The sequence below is a fragment of the Chrysochloris asiatica genome, unplaced genomic scaffold, assembly GCF_000296735.1.
Source record: "Chrysochloris asiatica unplaced genomic scaffold, ChrAsi1.0 scaffold00022, whole genome shotgun sequence".
Taxonomy (NCBI): domain Eukaryota; kingdom Metazoa; phylum Chordata; class Mammalia; order Afrosoricida; family Chrysochloridae; genus Chrysochloris; species Chrysochloris asiatica.
In genome coordinates, this window is record NW_006408540.1 from 24,000,541 (window position 1) to 24,010,272 (window position 9,732).

The 9,732-nt window shown below is 38.9% G+C and overlaps 1 protein-coding gene across 1 annotated transcript in view; it reads right to left on the reverse strand.

Annotated features, from left to right (window-relative positions):
* Window positions 1-3,190: 3,190 nt before the first annotated feature.
* Window positions 3,191-9,732, reverse strand: part of MED4 (mediator complex subunit 4) — a 41,712-nt gene continuing 35,170 nt past the window's right edge. The window contains exons 6-7 of the mRNA XM_006837638.1: window positions 6,166-6,297; window positions 3,191-3,363 (exon numbers count right to left, since the gene is read on the reverse strand). Coding sequence (XP_006837701.1) covers window positions 3,191-3,363; window positions 6,166-6,297 — 305 coding nt within the window. The remainder of the gene's footprint in view (window positions 3,364-6,165; window positions 6,298-9,732) is intronic.

Below are 9,732 nucleotides of genomic sequence, written 5' to 3' on the forward strand. Positions count from 1 at the left end.
GAGACCTCTTTAAAGTGTTTTAAGAGCAAAGATGTCAGTTTGAGAACTAAGGTGGATAAGACCAGAGAACTGATACTTTTAAACTATCTTGTTTGCAAAGAATACTGAATCTACATACCATGGACTGCGAGAACGATCTTCGAAGTATAGCCAGAATGCTCCTTAGAAGTGGAAGAGGATAAGACTTTGTCTCACTTTGGACACATTATCAAGAGGGACCAGTCCTTGAGAAGGAACTACATTGTGCTTATGAAGTCGGTGATTAGCGAAAGAGAGGAAGACCCCAAAGGAGATGGATACACTGGCTGCAACTGTGTAAGCTCAGCATATCAGTGAATGTGAGGACAGTACAGGACCAGGCAGTGGTTGGTTCTATTGTTCACAGGGTTGCTTAGGAGCTGGAAACACCTAACAGAAAAGAATACGTCGACATTATTTTCACTGAAGGAGACACTGAGGAATCAAAATACAAGACAGTAACTGCCTATGTAGAAATACAGTGGTTCTGAAGGCTAAGCACTGCAAACCACAAGGTCCATGGTTCCAGCGCAGCAGCCATTCTGTGGGACAGAGAGGAAGCTTTCTGTTCTTACACACATGTACAGCCTTAGAGACCCCACATGGGGTAGCTGAGTCACAAAGGACTCGATAGCACTTTTAACAATTGGCACTTAACATACACACATTTAGAAATCTACCCACAAAATAGGAGTGTTGGTGGCAAGTGGCTGAACTGTTTGGCTTCTAAATGAAAAGTGGGCAGTTCATACCCACCAGCAGTTTTGAGGGTGAAAAGACCTGGCGATCTGCTCTCATAAACTATTCCAGCCTAGAAAACTCAATGGGGTAGCTCTGTCCTACAGCGTTGCTTTGAGTCAGGATCAACTCAGCAGCACATAACGCTTGGACATGACAAAACTTAAAAAAAAAACAAATCTCATAAAAACTTAATTTGGTTCTTACATACTATAGTTAAGTCTTTTATGACTACTGATGGAGCATATATTTGTAACGTTCAGGGGGAAGATGTGGATTGTACATCTGTGGTAAATAGATAGATAAATGATTCCCCCTTAACAGTTTTGAGTCCCATCCCTGGTAATTATGCTGTGTTAAGTGGTGAGAGAGACGGAAGTTGATTAACTGAAAACTAGGTGAAGACTAGATTATCAAGTCAGGAGGCCGAGCATCAGCAGAGAATCTGAGTGATACAGCATGAGACTTTCTTTTGTTGGCTTACAAAATGGAAGAGCAACAAAAAATTTCAAAACAAAAGAAAAAAATGGGAGGGACCACAAGCCAAGGGATACAGGTGTTCTCTAGAACCTGGCATGTAAAGAAATGCAGCTCAGCCCATACTTTGATTTTTAATCCAGGGAAACCATGTTGTGCTTATCTTTAGAACTGTAAGAAAATTAATGTTTGATTTAAGCTATTGTTTGTAGTAATTTGTGACAGCAGCAATACAAAATGAATACAAGGGATAGGAAGGAAATGTTGTTACAAGGAGTAGTTGAACCTAGGGGCTCGGGATCAGTCTCAGGGGACACCATGGTAAACTGGCATAACGTAGTCCACACAGACAATGTTCTGCATACTACTTTGGTGAGTACCACCAGGGATCTTAATAGCTCATAAGCTATTAGGGTAGAGCAATTAGTCTTTCCATGTACAGCAGAAGAGTGATGAGAACCGAAGAGGCTTGGAATCAATCAGTCCATCAGTCTCCATGACTCTGAGACCAGAAGAACCTGATGGTGCCCAGCTATCACTACCAAATGCTTTGAAAGGGATTATATTAGGTCACGGTTAGAGCAGAACACGTAGATCAAAACACAGTATTTAAAAAAAAAAGGGGGGGCGGGGGAAGAGGGTTTACTTATCAGAGACTGAAAGAACCTGAGACTACAGTCCTTGTCCACCCTTCAGGTCTGGAAATGAACTCACCCTCATGGCCCAACGTTCACACAGATATATAGGCGGGACAACAACACTAGTAAGGTATGTCCACTCTTAATGACAGAATGGTCAATCATCAAAATCAAAGGGGCAATGTGTGCCTAAGGACAAAGGGCTGGGAAGGTGGTTGGAAGGGAAACAGGAGTCACAGGGAGGAAGCAGGATAACTGTTGCTGCATGGATGGGATTGCAATCACTGAGATGAAACAAAGCATAGGATTTGTTTCATCTCAATGGCTACATCATCTCAAATCATTTCAAGGATTTCATCTCAATCCTCAATCACTGCATGATTAGGATATAAAACTGATGATCTTGTCTGTAAACCTTCACTCAATTCACAAATAAAAAATTTAAAAAAACTTTCATACAATTTGTGTTCTTAAAATAAAATGTCACTATGTTAAGTTTTGGAAGCCTGATGTGGCGCTGTGGGTTAATGCGCCAGACTGCAAGCCATTTGAACTGCTAGGTTGGCGGTTCAAGCTTACCAGCTGCTCCTCAGAAACCCTACCCAGGGTTAAGTTTTGCAATTATTAATATTTTATTTCATCTAAAAATTGGAGCCTGGACCTCTGAGACACCTATCAGTTGTGATAACTGGTTCAGAAAGTCATTACAGCATGTTTATTCTTGGTTCAGAATTTAGCTACAGTTATATAAACTGTAAGTAGAGTTGCAGAACTAATTTCCTACTTGCACTGCAGTTACACTTAAACAAAACAATCAAAACACATAATATAACAAGAAGGTTTATTTACAAAATTACAATAAATTTACAAACAGAACTGAGACAATTTCTCTGGTTGCTGATACAAAGACCAATAGCCTTCCTTTTCAAAGGATGCATGTGGTTATTTTTAAATATGATGCATATTCAGCAATCCACTGCTTTGTATAATAATTCCTAAAGGTCTATTAGTGATATGCACACAAGTCATTTCCCTCAAATCTTATTTCCAAATCTACTATGTACAATGCCAACAAAACTGGAATAGAATAGGGTTAAGAAAACATTGAACAATAAAATAAACTTTTTATTCCAACAGGAAATGTTGAATACTCCCTAAATATTTGCTTAGTGGATTAGGATTGAAACGATGATTTTTGACTGAAAAAAGTTCCCTATAATTTTTAATAAGCTGTTTAATTCAACAATAGCCAATATTTACTGGGCTACTCTTCCCAGTTTGCAGCGTATGTTGCCCTGTACGCTTTTTGCCTTTTCCGTTTAATCAGAGTCACTACTGCTACTTGAGGAGTCTGTTGACATCACCTCTACATCATCTTCGTTTTCTTTGTTATGCCCAGGAGGTTCCAACAGGAAGTCGTTACTGTGATTGGGTGGTAACATGTTCATTGCCATGTCACTGGACTGCCATGGGTACTGAGGAGCAAGGACATCTGGGGAACAGAAAGGTGCACATAGAGAACATTTCTAATGGTAATCAATCTTACTTTTTAACGACTCTTCTCTTTAGGCAAATAATTTGAAGTAAATATTTTTAAGGCTTAAAAATCAAAATACCCATTTGAGAAAATATGCAATTTATCAAGCAAAAGTGTGATGTTTTAGCATTTGGATACATGATACTTAAGGGATATATTATCTGCACATAAATGATATATTAAATTATATATATTATTCTGTTCTGTTGTAAATAGAAACGACATTATCTCTACCAGCATGATCATAAACTGTGTAGAGCTGCTATAAATTGAAATTGACTTGATGGCAGTGGGCTCTATCATAGGTTTGAATCATTTCTTAGAAGCCAGGAGATCTAAGCTATCATTCTGCTCAAAAAGAAGGTGATTAACAATGTGTCAGTATAAGGTAGCTTAAAAGGAAGTATCCAAGCCACATTAATAGTCTACATTTTGAAAGAAAAGCAAGATGGCATATAAACAGGTACAGTTCAGGACAGAATGAAGGTAAATTTTAAAAAATGTGAAGAGAAAGGGGTATGACATTAACTAGGATAAGAGTGCCAGCTACCAAGGCGCTGCCTCTTAGCTTCAAGGCCTCCCTTTGCCCAGCTTTGGGATAGCAGAGCAGGACCACGAGAACATTTCTCTTCTACCACCAGATGGCAGTGTTAGGCTTGTCAGCAAGAGGATTTTTGCTTTTTCTTCTCACTCCTGCAGTAGTGCCTAGCTCACATGTGCAAAGTTTCAGAGGCAGCCCAGAGGGTATTTCCTGTAGACTTGAGGAGTATCCCAGAGGGCAGCTTCCCAGCAAGTCTCCCTGGCAACTCTGGGTTTACAATTTCCTGCTTGCTAGCTCAGGCCTGGGGCAATTTATCTAACATCCTTGTCCTTGCCATTCAGTGGGTCACAGCCACCAACCTCCCATTGAAGTCTCAATGAACAATTTTGGGATGTGCAGGGAAGGCAACCTTTTCTACGTTTGTCCCTTCCTTGGGAATTCTGCCTTGTAGATGTAGCGGTTGCTCCCTGGTCTGCTGTTCTTATATTTTGAAAAACAAAGTCCTACCTTTATCGCTCAATAGTTAATACCTTGTTCCAGCTAAGACTTCTTTAAATGTCCCTTGTTAGAGACTTTAGATTACTGGTGTGGGTTCTGTCTCCTGACTGGACCATGAATAGCAAGCACATAACACAATATAAACACAGAAAAGATGGGGAGATTAACTTACCTAGGAAAGAAAGATGTCTGCCTAGAGCATTCAGCTCTTTTAAAAACTACATGGCACCAAATAGACAACAGTAACTTGAAAAGGAATCATAGGAAGCAATGAATTTTTGTTATCTATCGGTTCAGTTACTGTCAATAAGAGAAATCAGAAAGGACCTGAATTTGTAAACTGTAGTTGAACTGGGATGATAACCAGAATGGGAAAAATCACAGGTCAACATTCTGCTAGAAAGTCAATCTTACTCTTGGAAAACAAGGGCAGTTCATATGTTGCATAGCATCCAAATTTCTTACCAGCAGTCAGACACAATACTGCCCTGCTCTGACAGTGTGCTGCTCTCCACATTCAATACAGAGATTGACAGTGATCTAATCTCCTGCATCAGGATGCTGGAAGGCTCAGAATGTCTCCTCCAAGACTGTCATTCCAGGACTTCCACCGATATTTTTCCCACCTTCATGGTTATTCTACTTCACCCAAATTTTAACAATTTGGGTCTGATGAAATTTCACATCACTGACTACAACTAAATCAGTCTGAGCAGTTGGAAGAGGAGCCACTTAGAAATGGAGAGTGAAAATGTTTGTGCAACTCAGAATACAATCAGTGGCACTAACTGTATATAGAGAAACGACTAAACTGGTGTATGTTTTACTGTGCATGCTTTTCAACAGCAAAATAATATAGTAGGGGAAGAAATAAAGAAAAAAAAAAAAAGACTTGTAGATAGCAAAGAGAAATAACATATGCAATGAGTTCATCAGTTTCTACTTTACGCAGTTAACAAAAATTAAAAGGGTGATTTTTCCCCCCCTTTCCAAATGTTTTATCATACTAAAACAAAACAAATCACCTAACAATAGGCAAAGATAGAAAACAAATACAAAAACAGCACAAGTTTCTAGAAAAAACTAGAAAGATTAAAGCTCAGAGAGAGCAGAGGCTCACAGAATTGCGATTTTAGAAAGCTATTAAAATCATCTATTCCTTCCCACTACTGATGGAAAAAGACACTGACCTTCCTTCACAAAGACCTTTGAAGGAAAAAGCAAAGAGAGAAGGTTTGCTTATCTCTCTGGGAACTGCAACTTAAGAAAGAAAAGTGACAGAAATATTTGTACTTTGGAGTGATTTTCTGCAAGGAAAATGTACTTTTTCTATGTTTCCAGCCCTCTTGCACTACAAGAAAAACTTGTTTTTCTAAACTAAATTAGACAAAAACTTGAATAACCAGAAAAGAAGATCAACGGGCAGAGCTTCTAGCTATTAAAATGAATTGGGTTTGGTTTAGCCCCTAAATGAAACTTTGCATTTCCACTCTAGATATAATGAATAAGAACCTACATTTTAACAAGATCCCCAGATGGTGATGCTTATGTATAAGTGTTAAAATGTAAATTATAATTCAGTGTATCTGTGGTGGAAATGCAAATCTCAGCAAGGGGTTAAACCAGTTCAAAGCCCATCAGTGGATCTCAAATTTGTTCAATAAGCCTGTATCACACAATTTCATATCTGAAAAACCTCCTTGTGTTTGAAAACATACCTGGCAACCTGCCTGCTGCGAGTGCATCCCCTGGTAAATGCCCATTCACACCATTAGTGGACGGATTGTTCATCTGACCCAACAATCCACTTCTCATTTCTAAATCTGTTGGATACGGCCTCCGTGGGTCCCCTAAAAAATAAAGACTGCTTTAATTCAATTATATACAAAGCAAGCATAATGCCTTGTTTGCAGCATTAATTTTCCTTGATGTACTTTAAAAAACTCAATCAACATTCTCAATTTTGGAATATGAAGGTCATTTATTATTAAGAGCACAGGACATTTAAATACCTGCCTTCCCACTTCTCTGAATCTTCATAACAATATTCTATTATAACTATTCTTTATATGAAAAATTGAAGTCTGTCACATTAACAGACAGGGTCAAAGACAATTTTATCATCTTGATTCTTCTTAACTTACCTACATTTTCTGCTAAGAAAATGATTCTCTGAGGGAAAATATATAATGACATACTTTTTTTAAAAAACAGAAAAAACTGGAATGGTTATTCTAAGAATTACCTAATGAAAACCTTTTTCTGGCCAATCCCTTTAATCTTTCATTCAAACATGAATTTCAACAACTTTCCAGTAGGATAGGAGAAGCCAGTAATGCTCGTTTCCAATAATAAAGAAAAAAAAAAAACCTGAAAAAGTACTTTGGGGTGGATAGCAACATGGACAGATCTGGGTCAACTTTGCTAATATTCTTCATGAACTCTCTATTACTCTACTGTCTGCAGATATGACATGACAAACAAACAAGAAAACAGAACAAAGCTAGTGACTACCACCCACCCACCCCCAAAACACTGTTTATAAATACAAGGTAAAGAAAATCCATAGCTCACAATTAATAAAACAAATGTTACTGCAATCTCCCAACAAAATAAAACAAAAATACACCTCATATAATTTTGAAAAACCAGATTTAGGAATTCTATGCATTTCCATTTCCAAAGGTATATATAGTGTTGTTAATTGCTGTCAAGATGGTTTGGACTCAGTGATCCTATATAAGGTTTCTAAGAGTGGCTGGTAGGATTGAACCACCAGCCTTGCAGTTAGCAGTTCAGTGCTTATCCTACAGAGTCACACCAGGATTTCATTTCCAGAGGTATAATGGGACATTATAATTTATTTTCAATTTAACGCTTCTTTTTATAATTGGCAGTAGTGCTAATGATAGCCCAATCTAAGGAAAATATCACCAAGTGCAAAAAGTTAAAACAGCTTTTTCCAACATACAGTGAAATGCCCAGTGAAGACTTGGTGACTTTGCACTTTCACAGACTAAAGAGATCTCTGGTATTCCTATTTCCTTGGCCTATGACCAAGGGAACGTCATGCTGTTTTATTCATATCTGCAACAGCATTTCACCCACACAGGCAATGTTAGTCCTCGGTTCTTCCTACCTATTTTGTCTGGTTTGGTAAAGTTCAGCATTTCTTCTTGCCCCATTAAAAGATAATCAGTCCAAAGGGCTAATGGACCACACAAACGACAGCCTCCACTAGTCTGAGACCAGAACAACTAGATGGGGCCCAGCTACAACTAGTGACCACTTTAACAGGGATCAAAATGAAGGTCCTGGAAAGAGTGGAAGAAAAATGCAGAGCAAAATTCAAAATCTTAAAAAAAACTTAATTTACAGGCTCAATAGAGTAAAAGAACTCATAAGACTATGACCCTTGTTGTTGTTGTTATCAAGTGCTGTCGAGTCGATTCCGACCCATAGCGACCCGGTATAGGGTTTCCAAGGAGCAGCTGTTGAGCCTGAACCGCTGACCTTGCAGTTCAAATGGCTTTGCAGTCTGGCGCATTAACCCACAGCGCCACACCAGGACTCCAAGACTATGACCCTTAGGCATTGTTTAAACCGAAGCCACTCCTTTCAGCCAATACAGACAGGCCTATGAAATGAACAATAAATCATAGAGAACAAGCTCTCCTCAGAACACTCAATTATATGAAACCAAAAAGGCATCATTTGCCCAAAAACAAAGTTCAGAAGGCAGGAAGGGGTAAGAAACATAGGCAAATGGAAATGAAGAACCAATGGAAAAAGTGGGAAAACTGTTGTGATAACGAGGGCATTGCAACCGATGTCATGAAACAAAATGTGTACAGACTGTTGAATGAGAATTAGTTAATCTGCTCTGTAAACTTTCATATTAGACTTTTTAGAAGTATTTAAATTGAACTATTAATCTGAACATTTTCATTTGGAATTACATAACCAAATAGCTAAAAAAACCATGAACAGTTGAGAGTTCATTTGAGCACTCCTACTCAACTATGGTAGCTTGAGGAATCTATCTGCAAATTCAGCTACTGTGGCTCAAACGGCTGATGAGATTGTAGATGGAATGTTAGCACCACAAACCGCTTTAGAATCTCTTGCTAATGTTGCATTAATAGAATACTTCTACATTACCTTTTAGCCCCATAAGGAAAATTCTTGCTATGCTTAGAAAACAAGGTATCAGACAAATCCTCCAGAAAGTCACTTGGTGGCATTCAAATCTCCTATAGTCGAGTCCCCCTATTCAGATGTCTTTTAGTTAGTCACACAATAGCAATAGCTCTTGGCTGCACTCTCAAGATTAATCATTGTATTATTATTATTGGACTAGTTACATGCTTTCCACCACTCGTCTGCTAGTCTGCTGTACTCTGGGAGTATGTATGGGTTGCTATAAAGATGGAAGCTATGCACATAAATACCACAAGAGTCCCTCATGGTGATCAGATTTCAGTGGTGCTTCCAGACTAGGGAGGAGAGGCAGTCAAGTTCTGAATGGTTGTTGTTGTTAGCTGCCATTGAGGCAATACCGACTCACAGCAACCCTATGCACAAAAGAACCAAACACTGCCTGGTTCTGGGCCAACCTCACAATTGTTGCTACACTTGACCCCGTTGATGCTGCCACTTGGCCAATCCATCTCATTGGGGGGTCTTCCTCTTTTTCTCTGACCCTCCACCTTACCAAACATGATATCCTTCTCCAGCGACTGGTCCCTCCTGACAATATGTACGAAGTATGAGAGATGAAATTTGGCCATCCTGGCCTCCAAGGAACACCCTGGCTACACCTTCTTCCAACACAGATCTGTGTGGTTTTTTGGCAGTCCATGGCACTTTCAATATTCTCCCCCAACAGCATAACTCAAAAGCATCAATTCTCCTATGGTCTTCCTTACTCACTGTCCAGCGCTCACATGGCACATAATGTTATTGAAAACATCATGGCTTGGGTCAGGCACACCTTAGTTCTCAAACTGACATCTTTGCTCTTCAACACTTTAAAAAGGTCTTGTGAAGCAGATTTGCCTAATGCAACATGTCATTTGATTTCTTGACTGCTGCTTCCATGAGTATTGATAGTTGATCCAAGAAGAATGAAGTCCTTCAATTAATTGTGAGCTATGGATTTTCTTTCCCTTCAATCTTTTCTCCACTGATAAGAATGTTGTTTATTGGTCCAGTGGTGAGGATTTTTGTTTTCTTTACATTGAGATGTAATCCATATCGAAGGCTGTGATCTTTGATCTTCACCA